This window comes from Lytechinus pictus, chromosome 6, assembly GCF_037042905.1.
Source record: "Lytechinus pictus isolate F3 Inbred chromosome 6, Lp3.0, whole genome shotgun sequence".
Lineage (NCBI taxonomy): Eukaryota > Metazoa > Echinodermata > Echinoidea > Temnopleuroida > Toxopneustidae > Lytechinus > Lytechinus pictus.
Genome location: NC_087250.1, coordinates 11,825,452 through 11,846,308, shown reverse-complemented (window position 1 = coordinate 11,846,308; position 20,857 = coordinate 11,825,452). Strand labels below are relative to the sequence as shown.

Below are 20,857 nucleotides of genomic sequence, written 5' to 3'. Positions count from 1 at the left end.
CAATGGATGTATGAATATACATCATATCTAGAAAATATTTTGAACAAACAGGTATAATTGTAAATGTTGCCGTTGCTGGCTTTCCATAGTTGTGATTGATTGGATTAACTATTTGTAAGACGAGGCGCTGGCCACCTATTGCTGATTTAGGGTTGGCTGATCACAATATCAGTTTATCATTATAAGCGAAATTTCCAAATGTTAAATTACCTATTTAAAATGCACTTCGACACTAAAAAGGCAACTTTGATAGTAACTGATTTCATTTATACGTGAAAAGAACGAGCATGATAATGTACTGAACTATTTCAAGACAGCGGAAGAAGCAAAATAAAGCGTTGTCGTGTTCATGATATTCAAGTTCTACGTCATTTGATTAAAAAAATGTCAGTTAAGGTTAAGATCTTAAATGCAAAATTGTTTGTTGCTCGAAGCTTTACCCCTTACTGACTTATGTTCTGACTTCTGCTCTGACTTCTAGAAGTTCTAGTTGATCTAGCCTTCTTTCAAAACTAGCCACACACTTTAAGTGTGATTTTTGTGTTATTGTTTTCTTGGCCAAATAAATGGCTTCTTTTGCGAGGTATCTACATGACATAATTTTCTTGCCTTTGTGTAAGTTCACACCGCTGGCAACTTCCCACACCTGTACCCTGCATATTTCATGTTGTACAAATAATGCACAGTCATTTATGAGTGTGATGTGGCAATGCAGCGCAATAGATGGTATTTGCAATATGCGAAAACACGAGCCGTTTTTGCCTAGTGCTTTTCCATGTTATTGCGAATACCCGAGGTACCTGCATGGCCAATAACATCGCGAATTTTTAAAGATGTGCATTATTTGTTTTATAAAACGGGTCGGCAGTATAAATTTGTAGTGGAACGGTTGTTCGAAGTTTTCGAGGGATCGCACAGATAAAGATTTCACACCCGTACCTGCTTTCTATTAGGACATGACTCACTGGTGTATCTACACTCTAAAAAAAGTTTATCCAATTTAGGGTAAAATGGGAACATGTATGTTGGCTGGGTAAAAAGATACCAAATATTTTGTAAATTTCAGGCAATGCTGCGGTGAAATAACCCAATATGGGGTAAAAAAAAAATACCCAGCAAACATGCATGTTCCCTTTTGACCAAATATTGGGTAAAATTTTACTCAGATGGCGTCGCAGTTCTTACGCACTATGGGTAAAATGATGCACCAAAAATGCACAGTGCTGCACAAAAATGCATGGATATGACGTGGCCGATAATTAAAAAATGAACACGTGAGTATACCATTCCTGTCCAAACCATATTGAACTTGATAAGCGTTGATTTATGCTTTAGTGTTCGGGCTCCTTAGATTGAAGCGTTTGATATGATATTCAGTTGAAAAGCAACCTACGGTCAACATCGCAACGAGCAAACAACCACCGTCGTTGATGTAACAGTTAGGAGCAGCCTTTTATCCCACAATAATAGATCTACCTTTATAGGGTATTTTTGGTTCGCGTTGGTAGATCAATTCGATAGTTTCGAAATAAACTTTTCTTCTTTGTATAAAGGCATTGTTCTGGGGGAGGCGCGGGATTTTCCCTTTACTGAACAAAGTTCATTGATCGGTTTGTCCCCTTGCCCTTTTTCAACCCTTCATCTTTCTAATAAAAGTGCTGCAACATGTAATTTATTTGGATGAGAGATTAAATAATGGATTATATACTGTAAAAAAAAATGAAATAATGAAATAAATTTATCCAATGCGGGAAGCATATTGTCCAGTAGGGTTGAAAAAGAAGCAACAATTACTTTAGAATGGGCAAAATTGTCATCACACTGGATACATAAAAATGCCCAAAAGAAATGCTCAATGTTGTTTGGACACAATAACACTCTCATGGAGCATTCTTACCCAATATTTTTAGAGTTTATTGAGTGTTAAAAGTCGGGCAGTTTTTTATAATTTTTTCTTTAATATTCCATTGATATAGGTCTATATTATTTTTACTTAATTTTGAAAGGTGTTTTTTTATCAAGGTCAATGTACTTGATGTTAAGATCAGATAACTGCAACCAATATTTTAAGTGTGTGCAGTATGAGCAGGTGCGGCAAAATAGTAGGATTTTTTTATGAAAACTGCCTTTTTTTGTCCAAAATAAAATGTGTCCTTTTTCAAAATGAAATACCTTTCTTGAAACTTGAAATAAAACGCAATACATTTTAGGTTACAAAATCACACAATTTTGGCTGGCGCTTCGTGCTCGCATCAAATATTGTTTACGCATCCTGTTCAGTATTACAAAAATCCTAACAATGTCAAATTCTGAGGCTGGAATATCGAAAAAAATTCGATTTCTGAGATATGTATCATTAAATGCAGTTCTTAACAGGTTCCCTTTCTGGTCAGTATATAAAAAATAATTCAGCTCGCGCTTTGCGCTCAAATTAATTATTTTAGACATATATTAGTCTATATCTTGATAGCAACAACTATTCAGAATGTTTATTCTCCATGTCTTATTAAAAATACATGAAATGTTCAGAAGTCTGAGCTCGCGATTCGCGCTTTCAGAATCTCGCAAGGATGCCCTTTTGTAAATAACGTCCAAAAACCGAGTTTCACAACTTAAGATTTGAAAATTTTTCCAAACCTCTCGCTCGAGGAAAAAAATAAGCCTAAATGTATACCTTATCAACTAGAAATCACTTCAAATAGGCTATGCTCAACATAATTACTATAAAACACACAACTACTTCAAGCATGGTAAAAGTATTTGTTGTATATGCCCATATAAGTGCCTTTTTGGCTCCCCCCCCAAAAAAAAAGCACGAACATACGTTCCGCTGCCCCTGACAACGAATCCCCCCCCCCGCCAACCGAGCGCTTTGCTCATTCGGATTCCGAGCTTATTGGACGCTAAAATCAATACGATCATTCAAAGCGCTGATTTACCACTATTTTTGAAAAAATGACGTCACTTCTTTTCTAATAAGCTATGGACGTAATGGATAAATGTTCCGAAGGTTCGTTTGTCCAAAAACGAAATAAGGTTCGTTGTTCCGAAGGTTCGTTAATCCGAAAACGAACTAAGGTTCGTTGTTCCGAAGGTTCGTTAGTCCGAAAACGAAATTAGGTTCGTTAATCATTACGTTTTCGGACTAACGAACCTTCGGAATTACGAACCTCATTTCGTTTTCGGATTAACGAACCTTCGGAATTACGAACCTCACTTCGTTTTCGGACTACCGAACCTTTGGAATTACGAACCTCATTTCGTTTTCGGACTTACGAACCTTCGGAAATACGAACCTTCGGAATAACGAACCTTCGGAATATCCGAACCTTCGGAATAACGAAGCTTCGGAATTACGAATGTATGCGTATTTTTTTAACCTACATTTTTGTAATTCTTAAGATGTCTAGTGAATGAATTGTGATGTTCCAAAAACGAAATATTGTCCCATGGGGTTCAAATCCAAGATGGCGTCCAAAATGGCCGCCATATTCATGGAATTTTGATTTTCTTACATAGATTCCGACACAAACATTCATTTGCCACAAAATTAGTGTAATATAGAAGATGAATAAATTTTCCACAAGTTGATACTATTCATAGGTGATGAAAAGGTAATTCGGCTAAGATTTTAATGAGAAATACGCAATTTTGATATTTTTCCCAAAAATTGAAAATTTGCGAAATACGTGATTTACCATAAATCTAATGAAAATAAGGGGATTGCCTTGAAACTTTCTAGAAATATTATGAATGTTAGTTATAAATGCACAATGTCAACATTCGATATGAAAGAGGATGTATCAACGAGAATATTGGCAGGCTTCATACCACCATAAGTATCTTCATTTGCTTTGATAGAAGGAAAATGTGCTGAATTTATTATTTCGCAAATTTTCAATTTTGGGGAAAAAATCTCAAAATTGCACTTTTCTCATTGAAATCTCACCTGAATTACCTTTTCACCACCTATGAATAGTATCAACTTGTAGAAAATTTATTCATCTTTCATATGACACTAATTTTGTGGCAAATGAATGATTGTGTCGGAATCTATGTACGAAAATCCTAATTCTATGAATATGGCGGCAATTTTGGACGCCATCTTGGATTTGAACCCCATGGGACAATATTTCGTTTTGGGAACATCAAAATTCATTCACCAAACATCTAACGGATTACAAAAATGTAGGTTAAAAAATATATTAATATGGTGCATGGGAACCCTATTTCTCCCCTACTATGACCTTCCCGTCCCCCACGCTCCATCAATGTTCATCATCTGGATGGAACTAGTTGTGCATTGCCTCACTCATGACCTTGGAGCAATGGAAAAGTACTCAAGTACACAATTAACAGTGTATGGGGCCATACCCACACACACGCGTATGCGCAATAGCAAAAGTAAGGAACTTTGTGCGTGCTTGACCTTTTGGAGAACCTTTTTTCCTCCAAAGAGGGCGCTTTAGCTCTATCCACCCGTATCTGGGGGGCGTTTCATGAAAGGACTTGTCGGTCGTTTTATCCGACAAGTCCCATTTCATCCGACAGTTACCATAGGAAAAGTGCCTCTCAGCCAATCAAAATCATGGAAAGATGTCAGATTTGACAACTTGTCGGATAAAAATATTGATGAAACGCTCCCCAGAACATCTACCTCCCTGGACATCCACCCCCTTATGACAGGTACCCCCTAGGACAAGTACCCCCTAGGACATCTACCCCCCCCCGGACATGGCGGACCATAAAACATATTTCATATCATTTTCACATGATTCTTATGAAAGATAAACACAGAGGCCCGTATTCTGATAGCAGGTTTAACTTAAACTCAGGTTCAAAGTTGTGGTTTAAGTATGGGAAGCCAAAAGTATCGAAATTGTTATTAAGTTGTTTGTTTCTTATGTTAACTGTGCATTTTCCTGATTCATCGATGGTGAGGACAATCATCTATTTTATACTTCCTAGACAATTATGAATGATTTGAGAGCCAAATGAGCTGAAGTACGAAATATCTACTGTTAGTGATTTATGTAACAATTGGCTATCCATACTTAAACCACAACTTTAAACCTGAGTTTAAGTTAAACCTGCTATCAGAATACAGGCCAGAGTGTTCGTAGTCACTCAAGCTCATGGAGTATAGTCCAGGATAGGCCCATAGAAACTTGACCAAACCTTGTTTTTTTATATATACAATATTTTTTGATGGTTTCTTGTCGATTCGAGGGTGCTGATTACGAATCTGGATGATGGCACTCGTGTAACCTTGAGCATTTTCCGCAAATTGGCAAAATCCAATATGGCCGCCAAAATATGCACATTACCCAAGGAAATCATAAAATTGTCCGCACATTGGCTATGAAATGCATGAAATCATGTGGCAGGAGTGAAATACTCTCTGAAAAAATGATTTTTGACAAAACATTTATTTTCCTGATATTCAAAATGGCCGCCATAGGCAATTGTATACTCTATTATGTACAAAAATGATCACTAAACTGCAAAAAATCGATGTATGAACGAAGTGATATATGCAAATCATCATTACTAACGAGATATATCATTTATTATGTCATATATGGAAACATTGCTGTATTTTGATATGTAAAATAGCCGCCACTGGCCAAAATAGTATTATGTACAAAGGCTATGGCCGGGGCCAAAAAAATGACAAGAGTGATCACTAAAATGCATATTATTAGGATAAACGAGTGGACTACTGACTAGAAACATCATTGTTAATATGCCATTTATGTGATAAATGCTGTATTTTGAAATTCAAAATGGCCGCCATAGGCCCTATATTTATCATGTACAATGCGAATGGAGAAACTAATTTTCACACGAGTAATAAACATAAAATGCATGTAATTGTAATCTACGAGTAAAATATTGTCTGACAACATGTTTTATAGCAAGACATATCATTTATTTTGTCATGCATGAGATAAATGCTGTATTATGAAATTCAAAATGGTCCCTTAAGGTCCTAACAGTATTATCTACAATGTGAATGGGGACATATAATTTTGTAAGAATTTGGATTTGCTTGACTATGACATCCATATAATCCTGTTGTATGAGTAAAATGTTATTTGAAAACACATATGTTTTAATTATAGCATTTCTTCTGCCATATAGGTGATAATACTGTATTTTGACATTCAAAATAACCTCTACAAACCCTAACTAAATTATGTAACATGCGAATAGGGAAACTAATTTTCACAAGAGTGAGAATCATAAAATGCATATAACTGTGATGTACGAGTAAAAATATTGTCTTAAACATGATTTCTAACTAAATACATCACATATTGGTCGTGGAAGTAATAAATGCTGTACTTTGAAATAAAAAAATGGCTGCCATAGGTCCTAAAAATATTATGTACTGTAACATGGAACATATAATTTTGACGGAATTTGGCTATGCTTGACTCTAAATATTGCATATAATTGTGAGGTGTGATGTAAGGGTGAAATATTGTCTAAAACCATGGTTTCTAACTAGATATATCATAATGTTGTGTAATTAAGGTGATAAATGTTGCATTTTTAAATTGAAAATTGCCACCATAGGCCCTTATCGTATAATACACAATTTGAGTGGAGACAAATAATGTTCACAAAAAGGGCCTATGGCAGTCATTTTGAATGTTGAAATACAGTATTTATCACCTAAATTATATAAGATATGATATGTTATAAATCATGTTTTCAGACTATATTTCACTCATACATCACCATTTGGCCAAGCAAAGCCAAATTCTGTTGAAATGATTTATTCCAATTCACATTGTGCATAATACCGTAAGGGCCTGTAGCGGCCATTTTGTCTTTCCAATAACAGTATTTATCACCTAACTGGCAGAATGAATTATATATCTTAATAGAAATTATGCTTTCAGACAATATTTTACTCATAGATCACTATTACGTGCATTTATGGTGCTCACTCCTGTGAATATTGGTTTCCCACTTTGCATTGTACATAATACTGTTAATGTCTATGGCGGCCATTTTGAAAGTCAAAATACAGTATTTAACACAAACTTGAAACCTGAATGATATATTTCGTTAGAAAATACGTTTTTAAACAGTATCCCATTAATTTATCACATGTATATGCATTTTGGTGCTCACTCTTGTGATTTCTTTGCTCCTCTTTCTCATTGTGCATAGCACTTTTAGGGCCCCTGGCAGCCATTTTGAATATCAAAATACAACATTCATCACATACATGGGATATTTATAATATATTTCGTTAACAATTATGTTTTTAGTCAGTATTCCACTCGTTTAATCTTAATGATATGCATTTTAGTGATCACTCTTGTGATTTTTTTGGCCCCAATTGCCATTGTACGCAATACTGTTTGGGCCAGTGGCGGCTATTTTACATATCAAAATACAGCAATGTTCCTATATATGACATAATAAATGATATATCTCGTTAGTAATGAAGATTTGCATATATTACTTCGTTCATACATCGCAATTTTTTGCAGTTTGGTGCTCATTTTTGTGAAAATTAGTTTTCCCTATTCATATTGTACATAATAGAGTATACAAGGGCCTATGGCGGCCATTTTGAAAATCAGGAAAAAAAATATTTTGTCAAAAATTATTTTTTCAGAGAGTATTTCACTCCTGCCAAACAATTTCATGCATTTCATAGCCAGTGTGCGGAAAATTTTATGATTTTCATGGGTAATTTGCATATTTTGGCGGCCATATTGGATTTGCCAATTTGCGGAAAATGCTCAAGGTTACACGAGTGGCATCATTCAGATTCGTAATCAGCTTCCTCGAATTGACGAGAAACCATAAAAAAATATTGTATATATAAAAAAACAAGGTTATGCCTCTTCTATCCTGGACTAGTAGGGGGAAAATCCAATACCATAGTATGTAGAAACAAGAGGAACCGATCGATCAGGCGTATGATAATTTCTTCCTCACTTATGATTCATTTGTGTGTCTTTTATAAATCACCATTTTAAGGAGCATAGAACTTTAGCAAAATTGCAAAAAAAAAATAATTAACTGATCGAAATTATATTTTTTCAGGTCATATGATTTATATTCCAGCTAGACAAGTACCTGATTAGCGTACTGTTTTTGTTGTACTGTATATCGTCATTCATCTAAGTAATTTAAAACGAAATATGAGAATGAATTAATTTTTATTGAAATTTTAATGAGCTGGGATTTAACACGTGAGTGAACGGGAGTCAAAATACGTGTACCTTTAAGTGTGTCCTACAATGTTTCCGCAAATATTGTTTTGTTCAGTTGGTTGAATTCGATCGCATGTAAAATTTAAGTGTGTGAGCGAATCGAACGCACGTGTCATGGACGTATCGTACCGCTCACAAGATCATTTATGATAATTCAGCTGTGATTGTAGCTTGAGAGTTTTTTTTTGTAAAGCCAAATAGGGACAATCAACTTAGCAACGTTTGTCTGAAGCACCAGTGGCATTGATAGTCGAATACAAAAGAGTGGAAATCTCCTTGGACGTTTTCGCAATTGTAATTGTTGTCGAAAGTATTCGATAATCGGTCAGCATTTGATAATCTAGTAACATGAATAAGAAGATAGGATTCATCGGATTCGTCCCAAGAAATCATGGAATTCGCAAGGGTTTCCCTGTCAAAATTGCCTTCTTCCATCAGTCGCATCATTATCAAATTGCTCAGGTAAGGTAATCTATTTACTTATTTATTTTCGCATTTTTTTCGGATTAACAGATTCAGCTGTAGGCCTATGTGATTGAACAATGAACAGAAATAATAACAGTACCCATTCACCTCACCTGTGTTAAGAAGAGCAAAATGTGGTTAAATTTCTTGCGGAAGGAAAGCACGCCGGCCATGACTTGGAATCGAACCCACGTCCTTCAGATTGATAGACGAGAGTCATAACCACTAGTCCACGACGCCCCCACAAAGATACGTTGGAATTATTATCAAGATTATTATTGGGCGCCAAGTGTCCGATGCTAGATTGCCGTTATTCTTATTGCTGTTGTTAGAGTGCCGGGCTTAAACAACATGCTTAAAATTTTAAACCGCGTTTTTACACTCCAAAAAAGTTTACCAAATATTGGATAAAATGGGAACATGTATGTTTGCTGGGTAAAATGATACCAAATACTTAGCAAATCTTACGCAATAATGCGTTGAAATCGACTCTTTTAACTTGTATTTTGCCCAATATTGGGGAAAGAACGCACAGCAAGCATGCTCGTTTTCTTTCAATTCAATATTGGGTAAAAGTTTTACTCTTCCTTTTCAGCATGTTCAGAGTGTACTATGTGGTAAGAATAATAGTTGGTTTAAATAATCTATGAGACCTTGAATTATTTGCAATGATTGAGCAGATTGCCTCACTTGTTGAGACATTCTAATCGGCGTACGTCGACAGGTACAACAATTATTCTGTAGTATTGGGCTCAAGGGATTCAAGATTCAAGAGCTTAACACTAAGGGGTTCGTAATACTAATCTATTCGCATGCCTTATTTCTGTACACTTGTCGAAACATCTTCATGACATAAAAATGCATGAATTCATTGCACACTTGAATGACATGCATAATGCCGATTTTTAATACAATTATTTTATTGTTCGATTATCAATTCATTGATGATGGAACTTATCTTATTTAGGTCAAGTGCAACAATAAAGTTAAAAAATAATAAGAAGTAAAAAAAAAAAAACGAAATGAAATATACCTTGGTCACATTTGCTCTACGGCGGCCGTACGGCGAGTCAAAAACAGCCGTTTTATTAATCTTAATTCAAACCACCTATATGCAGCTGGTACAAAAAATGTTAAAACGGCTGTTTTCAACTCGCCGTACGGCCACCGAAGAGCAAATGTGACCAGAGCTTGTTAATGAAGGTTTTCCTGAATAAAAATGGTATAAGTTATGTATAATTACGAAATGCCCAATTTCTTTAATATACAACTTATTCATATCTAACTTTATATTATACGAAATATAAATGTCAATAAAATCATTATATTTTTATTCATCATACTTATAATAATACGTATAATTTCCCCTAAATAACAACCAACTGAGGCTCAACGATAACAAAATATGCCAGATATACCAACGGGATACCACGAAATAATACATTACAGGGACAGAACTTATCGAAACATTACAAGATCTAGAAATAACGAAACAAAATAAACACAAGACGATATGAGAAACAAGAAGAAAACGGACAAAAGTTCACAATCGCTGAAAAGGGTGTACGGTACACATTGTGTAAAGTCAAGGTGGGTGTTTCATGAAGCTGTTCGGAAGTTAAGAGCGACTTAAAGAACGACTGGTGATCCTTTCACCTATATTCGGGTTCTTACGCGCTTAGTAATCACCAATGAACTTTAATTGCGGAATATCATTTACCCCCCCCCCCCCAAAAAAAAAGGATCACCAGTCGTTCATAAAGTCGCTCTAACTCGCGATCAGCTTTTATTATGAAACGGCCCTCTGGTGGGGCTGAGATAGAAGCACCCTACGTCCTGTACATTGAAACTCCGGGGGCCCGTAACACAAAGCTTAGCAATGATCGGAGAACATTTTTTCTACGATTGATTCCATTGACTACAATTTAGTATCATTCCTGAAAATCAAGCGTACGATTAATCTTTAACCTTTTGTGTATACGGGACCTCGCATTTGCATTGGGCGTGTAGGGGTGTAATTGCGTGGGGTTTTTGCTATGATTATTCCGGGATTATCATATGAACAAACCTCTCCTTCTACAGATAAAAAATGCATTATGTATAATACATAATGCATTTTTTATATGTAGAAGGAGAAGTTTGTTCTTCTGATTATCGAGCTTAACACGGATGTCTTTTTAACACATGGTATTCCTGAGATACCTTACATTTAGCGTTATGATCTTGGACCATTTATATATAATCTTAGCAAACAAATGAACAAGTCCAGCAGATCGTGTAGGGCATGTAGGGTAATGATGGACATTGACGTTCTTTTTAAACATACATGAAGTGTTAATAACAGATGGAAATTCATGCTTGCCAAGGTTATATATTAATCGCCCCAGATGATATCGAAAAAAGGGTCAGATATCTAAAAAATACCATGTGTAAAAAAAATCCGTGTGTGCTAGAGCATTAGAATGACAAATAATGAATAATGTTTTTTATGTAGAGGGAGAAGTGCTGTTGAAATGCTAATCATGGCAAAAACCACACACATTTACACCTTAATTCAAAATCTGAATAATAAATGTAGGGTGCATATTAGACAATATTCAAATAGGAAATAAGATCTAACCTTACATATAATTCCATTATTTTTTTTCAAGTTTTATGTATATGACCCTTCTATGTAAGTTAGTCGTTGGTAGTTAGGCCAGTAAATTTCCGATTTAAAACTTTGTGAATATTATTCATTCATTCATGACATAAAAAAGCAAGTATGGTTTTATTGCATACTGATAAATAATGTATTGCATTCGATCCATTCTAAGGCTTGTCTCATGTCTTTGTTGCTGCGTCAAGTAAATATATTGGTGGTCTTTATGCATGCGTTGTCTGCCAGAAAAAAGTATATGATATTTTCAGGAAGATTTAAGTCATTGAGGTAGACAAGGAAAAGTAATGGACCCAATATTTAGCCTTATGGAACTCCACATGGAATCACTTAAGATACCAAGATGCAACCCGGATACTCCTATTGGAAAATCTTGGTCGTTACTTGGTCCTTGCTTGGTCGAGGAAGGCAGGAGTAACTGTGATCAGATGGGCGATGGTCCGAGCACTGGACTGGGCTGGCTGCTGGCTTCCTCCGACTAAATCAGCTTTTGTCTTGGTCGCGATAAGTCAAATATCTTTGGAATTTTAATCCATGCATCACGTCTCATCACGACTTCCCTCACTTAACACATTAAGATCGATTAATGATTAAAACCACGCACACATGGATAAAAAGTGTTTTCGAGAACCCAGAACCATAATGGCATTGGGGGTGATAAAGCCGGGTTTTTTTTTGCTGTTTCACCGAGTCTCTGGAACTCTCTCCCCCACACAATTCATTTCCCAGTCCTCATTCCAGTCATTCTTGGAGTTGATAGGTGTTCATTACAAGAGAATCGGAGGAGCCGTGGAGTAGTGGTTCCGACTCTCGTCTTGTAAACAGAGGGTCGTGTGTTCAAATCCTACCGCGGTCTGGCGTTCTTTGACAAGGCGTTAATCCGCACTTTGCCACTCCCGACCCATGCGCCCAATGGGTACCCGGTAGGATGTGAAAGTCGTTGTAGCCGGTCCAGTACTGTGTGCGCATCGCTGGCGACTGACTGGAATACTCCCCAGGAAGTGGAGGATAGGCGTACAATGTGTGTACAATGAGTGACTAATTGAATCCAAAGACCGGGTTAATAATATAATCTGTAAAGCGCTTAGACACGTGGGTCAGATGTATCAAGCGCTATATAAAAGTGAAATATTATTATTGTTATTGTTATTATTATTAAGTTAGTATAGGTACTCATTATAGGCGATTGCAATGTATGTAGTGATAAATATATTAAGAAACTTGAAGGTACAAATATATATATCTTATTTCATTTACCTATTACGCAGATAATCGCAGAACATGAGAGGTGGGTGGGGTATGAACCGAATACCCGGGCTATATCGGTGATGTTGGATACGGACTCAGACGTGATTTTAGAGACGAGTTCGAGGAAAGGTGTAACACAAAAGAGGGTAAGAAATAATTGAATAAAAACATTCTTACATGAAACCTTTCGCCGATCACTGGCTGATCCAGGGGAGGGGCAAAGTCGGCCCGTAAGCCCCCTCCCCTTTGAGAGGCACAATTACAATTTGCAATGTAAAAATGACGTTAAAACAGAAGTCTGCCCCCCCCCCCCCCCACCTTGAAAGTGAACACCTTTTTTGTGTGAAACTATTCCGTGGACGACATGTTCTTAAACTTCTGTTGAAATATTTTAGTTTTCCTTGTCAAATATTTCCTCGGAAAATGCCCCCCTCCCCTTTGGAAAATCCTGCATCCGCCCTTGATCTCGATGATCAACACCCTTGAAACCCCATTTCAATTATCATGATTATATGCATGTAAACAAGAATGAAATAAATGAAAGGATAACGATACATGAGAACATGAAAAATGAACATTAACAACATGAAAAAATAATAACAATTATTATAAAACTATGTTATGAATTATTATTAATTTTCAATTATTTTCAACTATTATATTTGTACACAATATTCGACTTCAGACAGGTGAAATTTCTTCGTTTATTTCGTCATATGGGCTATCGTGTTAAATAATATTGTATGATTTGCAGTCTTGGGATCAAGATGATTTCATCCAGCCACAATTTTGTAAAAAGTCAATCATTAATCATATCATGAATAGCTGATTATACTAAATCATTCTTATTTACTACATATTAACCTTGGGTCAGGGGCGGCGGAACGTATTTTCGTTGGGGGAGCCAAAAAGAGCTCTTATAGTGGGCATTTTGGTGCAAACATAATTATATTTTCACCATGAGATTATCAACTGTGTGAAGTAGTTGTGTGTTTTGTAGTAATTACATTTGGCAAAGCCTTTTGAAGTGATTTCTGATTGATAAGATATATGCTTTCTGTTTTCCTCTAGCGAGCGTAACGAGCGAGGGGTTTGAAAGAAATATATAAAATTGTAAAAACACGCTTTTTGGTCTATTACGGTAATTACGGTGCTAACTACTGTCAAAATGACATCCTTGTAGGATGTTGCGGGCGCAAATCGCGAGCCTAACGTGTGGACATTTCATGTAATTTTGTTATCATAAAAAATATGTGCATGTAACTATATCAACGCGGGCGCGAAGCGCTAGCTAAAATATAGAAATACTGACCAAAAACGGAACCTGTTAAGGACTGTATTTAGTGACGCATGAATAGGATACGTATCTTAACAATAAAATAATTCGAGCGTGAAGCGCGAGCTGAAAATTTGTGATTTTAACGACTTGCCTCATGTAATAAAGAATGGTCAAGTTACAATGTTTGCCGACGACAAAACATTATTTTTTATCAGAATTCGATATAGATAGTATAAAATTGGTTTTACAAGACGATGTAAATGCTCCAAACCAATTGTTAAATTTAAATAAGTTAATCATCAATGTTGAAAAGACAAATATGATGATACTGGGGTCAAGACAAAGAATGAACAATTATAATAAATCTGATTCAGATATTTCTATTACATTTGATGATAAAGTAATAAAGAAGGTTCAGTCTACTAAGTGTTTAGGTGTCATAATAGACGATTAACTTCTTTGGCATGATCATGTAAAACACGTTAGTTAAAAAGTATGTGCTGCTCTCGCCATACTGAAAAAGGCTAATCCGTTAATTGATGTTACCACGGCAAAAATAATTTATAACTGTTTAATCCAAAGTCAAATTGACTATTGTTGTGAAGTATGGGGCTTACTATTTATCACACAAACGAATCTAATAATAAAACTTCAGAAACGTGCTGCCAGAATATTATTAAAAGCTATCGTCCTCACCCCGTCTGATCAACTATTCAAAAACTAGAATGGTTCTCCTATCCCCAAAGAGGAATGTACTTCCGATAAATATTCATATTTAAGAGTTTAAATAATTCATCTTCCAATTTCTTTAATGATAACTTTAAATTAGTATCCGAAAAACATAACGTAAATGCAATATCTGCCTCCAACCTACAACTCGATGTCCCAAAATGCAATACTGAAAACTCTAAATGCTCATTCATTATCTCCTCAATACCAATGTTCAATTCCTTGCCCCTTCATTTAAAAACCCTATAGTCAGGTCCAGATTTGAGAAAAGTAGATTGCCTTAGGCAAATCGTGTTAATGCTGAATTGAGAAGTGTTTTAGCATAATTTGAGGGCGCTGAGTCCAAATTTGCTGTTTGCCAACCATGATTTCGATGTTAAAATCCTCAAATTGGCAAAAACAATATGGCCGCCATTCTACACCTTTTTTTTGGCTCTATTCTGAACCCCCAAAACTTGTAACAAAAATGTTTGTCAACGGTTTTTAGTACTATTTGATCTCAGGAATAACATAATAAAAATCTACCAAAATCCGGATCCGGGAAAGTGGTTATTTTTTAAGATGGCGTCTTAGATTGCCGCCATTAACTGAAAATTAAAATAACCGACACTTTATCTACCCTAGACATCTTTTTCGGTGCATACATGTATTCAATAGTGTAGGGGTACAAAGGAAAGAGTGAACATAAGCACTCCAGTGTACCTGAAAATCCAACATTGCGTAAAAATCGCTGCCATGGCCTAAAAATTCACAATTCATCTATTACCTATTTTAGTGTCTTTTATTTTGGTTTCATTCATTGGTGATTTCAAGGGTCAAGAAGTAAACTGGGACAAGTTACAAGGACAGTCAACGGTCCACTATGTCCAAAAATCCAATTAAGCTGGCTTTCAAAATTGGAGTCTAAAAACCCTAAAATCCAACATGCTCTGTTTAATATCCGCCTTGGGGATATGATGTTGGTGTCTAACCCATGGTTTAATGGGTCAAGAAATACGTTGGGACAAGTAACAAAGACAGTCCAAGGCCTTCCATGTCCAAAAATCCAAGATGGTTAGCAAAAATGGAGTATAAAATGTCTGTCGTTAATTACAAACCGGCACAGTTTGTTTAATAACCGCCCGAAGAATGTGATTTATTTAGTATAACCCATGGTTTAAAGGGTCAAATATCACATTGGAGCAAGTTACAATGGCAGTTAGTGGTTCCAGTATATCCAAAAATCTATAATGGCTTCCAAAAATGGAGTCTATATAATGGCCGTTCTTACCGAAAAACTGACATAGTTTGTCTAATATCAGCCTGGGGTATATGATTTTGGTGTTTATCCCATGGTTTAAAGGGTCAAATAATAAAGGATAAATTACAAGGACAGTCAGATGTCCAGCATGTCCAAGAAGGCTTCCAAAATTAGAATTTAAAATGGCAATTGTTACCTAAAAACTGACATAGTTTGTTAAATATCCGCCTGGGGTATATGATTAGGATGTCTAACCCTTGGTTTAAATGGTCAGGTAATGCATTATGATAAGTTACAAGGGCAATGAATGGTTCTGTATGTCTAAAAACCCAAGATGGCTTCCAATAAAGGAGTCTAAAATGGCTGCTAATACTTAAAAATTGACATAATCTATTCTGAATACATGGGAGATATGATTTTAGTGTCTATACTATGGTTTCAAGGGTTGAATAATACTTTAGGACTAGTTATACAATGGTATGAAGCTGTCCATTTTGCCTATTATTCAAATATGGCTTTCAAAATGAGTCTAAAAAGACTTCCATCACCTAAACATAGTCATAATTAGGTTAACAAAATCTATACCATCGTTGTTTGAAAGATAAAATAATAAATCGGGACAAATAACAAACATGGTCAGTTTTCCTTTTCGTCACGGTCGTAAAAGTCCGAAGCGACTTCTAAAATTGCGTAAAAATGACTGCTGTCCCATAATCATGAAACCATAGGATATTCCTAAGCACTAAAATGACGTGTCTTGAAATCAGTGAATTATGGAACTTTTTAGGTGAAAGTGTACCTTATTTTTTAAAGTTTGTTTTTCGGATGTCTTCTTATTGTTGCACCGTCATCTAAGTATGTCCCTAACTCCTGCAAATCATATTTTTATGAGTCTTAAGAACAGAGAAACCAAAATAGTGGTGTTAAATGGGTTATGAGGTAATGTTATTTTTGTATTTATGGTGGCTCCTTCGAATGTAATTTTTGGAGCGTTCTTCATTTTTTTTACAAAATGGACAACAGCATATTCCTATAATTCGTCTTCACCTATACCATTTGACCCTTGAAATCATGAGAAAGACACAAAAATGTATCTTGGTAGATATTGTATGCACTTTGCAGCCAAATTTTTTCTAGAAATGTCATTTTTCCTTTAAAGCCATCATCATTTTATTGCAAAACTGCACCACTGATTAGCTCTGAAATTTTCCCAATTAGTCCGGGTTATAATTGAGCAAGGTGCCACACGGAAAAGGAGAAATGTTCATATAGTGCTTCTAGACCAGTTTTGTACGCTAAATATGAATATATGAGGTAACCAGGCTGTACCCTTAAAATTGACCAGTGAGGGCGCTTTTTCAAAATGGCCGCCAACTTTTCATAACATTTGAATTTTCGTACATAGATTTTGACATAAACATTCCATTGCAACAAAAATTAGTGTCATATGAAAGACAAATAAATTTCCTACAATTTGGTACTATTTAAAGGGGATAAGTAGGTCATTTGGCTGAGATTTTAAGTAGAAAACTTGATTTTTTTTGTCATTTTTCCCAAAAATTGATTTTTTTTTTGCAAATACATGATTTTACATAATTCTAAGAATAATAAATCAATTACCTTGAAATGTTCTCAAAAACGTTATTGATATACTATTATTATGTCGATGAAATTCCAACTCTGTATCATTCTTTTTAGCAAAATTATAAGGTATCAAACTTGAATACTTCGAGTTCAGAAATGCCACTTTTTGTATGCGTTTCCATAGACTAATACGTATAACATGTATAATACATGTATGTATAATGTATAGTTCAAAATTATATGCAACTATCTCCGCTTTTTAACCACTTGGGGAGTTAAGAGTAGGCTTTTATCTATCAGCTAAATAAAAAAAATGTTGGCACATCAAGGTCTGACCCTCTCATGGGGTGGGGGTGTCAAAGTCACCCTCCCCCTGCCCTTTGCTAAATCATGTTGTTGTATATTGCCTATTTGTTGGAAAAAATACTGATTTTTTGGAGCACCCATTGAGGAAAAAACAGGCATATATGCTATATACAGTACAGCCACTTTGATTGCTTTGAAACTACTTGGAGAGGAAACAGTAGGCTTTGTTCTACTGGCTACATCTAAAAAAGTGGCACATCGAAGCCTACCCCTCTCGGGGGGGGGGGGGGATGGCTTTGCTAAATATTGCCAATTTATTTGAAAATTCACAATTTTGGACACAACATTGAGCCAGAAAGCGTGTGTGCTTTGTTGTACACCCCAATTTATTGATTTTAAACCACTTAGAGAGGAAAGAGTAGGATTTGTCTACCAGCTACATATAAATAAGCGCTGGCACATCAAACCCTAGCCCTCTTATGGGCTGTCTTAGTCACCCCCCCCCCCTCTATATCATGTATATTACCGATTTATTGGATAATTCACCATTTTGGGTCACCCATTGAGGCATAAGGGCGTTTCTACTATATATCATATAGCAAATTTTATTTTTTTTGCAATTACTTGGAGAGGAAAGCGTAGGCTTTGCTCTATCACTTACATATTATTAAGAAGCGCTGGCACATCAAAACCTACCCCTCCCAGGGGCTATCTAAGTCAACCCCCCCCCCTCTATATGAAGAGTTTAGTTGCAAAAGGGGTTAGGTCCACTTTGGACCATTCCGAGAAAAACCATGTTTTTTATTCTCACTTATTGCAACATTCTTATGAGAAACTAAATTGCCATGATGTACTACCCTATCATATGAACATAAAATTTGGTATAAAAGAAATCTACCTGTCTTCAATTTTTTCTATATATTTTAGAAAAAATTATCATTGTGGACCTAACCCCTTTTGCAACTAAACTGAAATGAATCCAATCTCTTTTGATTAAAAGATTGATTTTTCTTTGCCACTTTTATTCATGTTTTCATGTGAATTTCAAATTTTCGCTGTTTTCATCAGAATGGCTAAAAATTTAGAGGTTTAGAGGTTTGAAAAAAAAGTGATTTTTCTTTGCCATTTTAGATCACTTTTTAATGGGAATTTCAACTTTTCTTTGGTATCATCTTATAGAGCTACTAAAAATCTATACATTGAGACAAAAAAAATCAAATTTGATGAAAAATGGTCCTAACCCCTTTTGCAAGTGAGCTCTTCAAATAGTCAAATACCGGAAATTGAAGGGATAAATTCTTACCCCCCCCTGAACATTTTGAAGGGGATAAGCTTCGATTTGCCAACACTTCTTTATATGTAGCTGATAGAGCAAAGCCTACTTTCTTCTCGAAGTCATTGCTAGAAAATAAAATTGGCTGTACTTCATAGAAGAAACGCGCTTTTGCCTCAATGGGTGATCCAAAATTGTGAAATATCCAATAAATCGGTAATATACATGATATAGAAGGTGGGTTGACTTAGACAGCCCCTGAGAGGGCTAGGGTTCGATGTGTCCGCGCTTATGTAGCTGGTAGAACTAACCCTACTCTTTCCTCTCTAAGTGGTTTTAAATCAATAAAATGGGGTGTACAACAAAGCACAAACGCTTTTTGGCCTCAATATTGGGTCAAAAATTGTGAATTTTCAAATAAATTGGCAAAATTAAGCAAAAGCCCCCCCCCCCCCCCCGAGAGGGGTAGGCTTCGATGTGCCACTTCTTTAGATGTAGCTGGCAGAACAAGGCCTACTCTTTCCTCTGAAAATAGTTTCAAAGCAATCAAAGTGGCTGTTGGGGATATAGCAGATATGCCTGTTTTTGCCTTAATGGGTGCTCCAAAAAAAAAGTATTTATTTCCAACAAATAGGCAATATACAACAACATGATATGGCCAAGGGCAGGGGGTGACTTCGACACCCCCACCCCCATGAGAGGGTCAGACCTTGATGTGCCAACATTTTTTTATGTATCTGATAGAGAAAAGCATACTCTTAATCTCCAAGTGGTTAAAAAGCGGAGATAATTGCATTTAATTTTGAACTAAACATTATACATACATGTATAATTCATGTTATACGTATTAGTCTATGGAAATGCATACAAAAAGTGGCATTTCTGAAATTGAAGTATTCAAGTTTGATACCTTATAATTTTGCTAAAAACAATGATAGAGAGTTGGAATTTCATCGACATAATAATAGTTTATCAATAAAGTTTTCTGAAATATTTCAAGGTAATTTATTAATTTTTCTTAGAATTATGTAAAATCATGTATTTGCAAAATGTTAAATTTTTGGGAAAAAATGACAAAAAATTCAGTTTTCTACCTAAAATGACCTACTTATCCCCTTTAAATAGTACCAAATTATAGGAAATTTATTTGTCTTTCAAATGACACTAATTTTGTGGCAATGGAATGTGTATGTCAAAATCTATGTACGAAAATTCAAATGTTATGAAAAGTTGGCGGCCATTTTGAAAAAAGCGCCCTCACGGATTAATTTTTAGGATACAGCCTGGTTACTTCATATATTCATATTCAGCGTAAAAAATGTGGTCTAGAAGCACTATATTAAAATTTTTCCTTTTCCGTGTGGCTTCTTGCTCAATTATAACCCGGACTAAATGTAATTTTCCCTTTGGAACCATGATTTTTTTTTTTTATGTTTCAATTTTTTTCTTGGTAAACTCCAAAGTCATTTCTACAAGGTGGATATTATATGAATTTGGACCATTTCAAAGTTACAACGTCCATTATAGACGCCATTTAGGAAGGTCATCTTGGATTCTCTGACACACTCATTGACTATCTTGTAAACATGTCCTGATTCATTATTTGCCTTGAAAGCTTTTTTGATGATTATGATGATTTACTTTAATTTTTGGAGTTGATGGCTTAACGAATGCCGTTTTGGATGCTATGTTGGATCTCAGGTACCCTTGACGACCTTTTGTAACTATAACCTGTCTCAATAGACTTTGTTTAATCCTAAGTTTCATGAAATAGACATCTATACCCTAAAAGTTATGACATTTCAAAAACTTAACCTCGGTTAGGATATGA

At 35.5% G+C, this 20,857-nt stretch overlaps 1 protein-coding gene across 1 annotated transcript in view; it reads left to right on the top strand.

Moving 5' to 3' along the window:
• Positions 1–8,474: 8,474 nt before the first annotated feature.
• Positions 8,475–20,857, top strand: part of LOC129262945 (uncharacterized) — a 33,256-nt gene continuing 20,873 nt past the window's right edge. The window contains exons 1-2 of the mRNA XM_064100756.1: positions 8,475–8,705; positions 12,636–12,761. Coding sequence (XP_063956826.1) covers positions 8,592–8,705; positions 12,636–12,761 — 240 coding nt within the window. The 5' untranslated portion in view covers positions 8,475–8,591. The remainder of the gene's footprint in view (positions 8,706–12,635; positions 12,762–20,857) is intronic.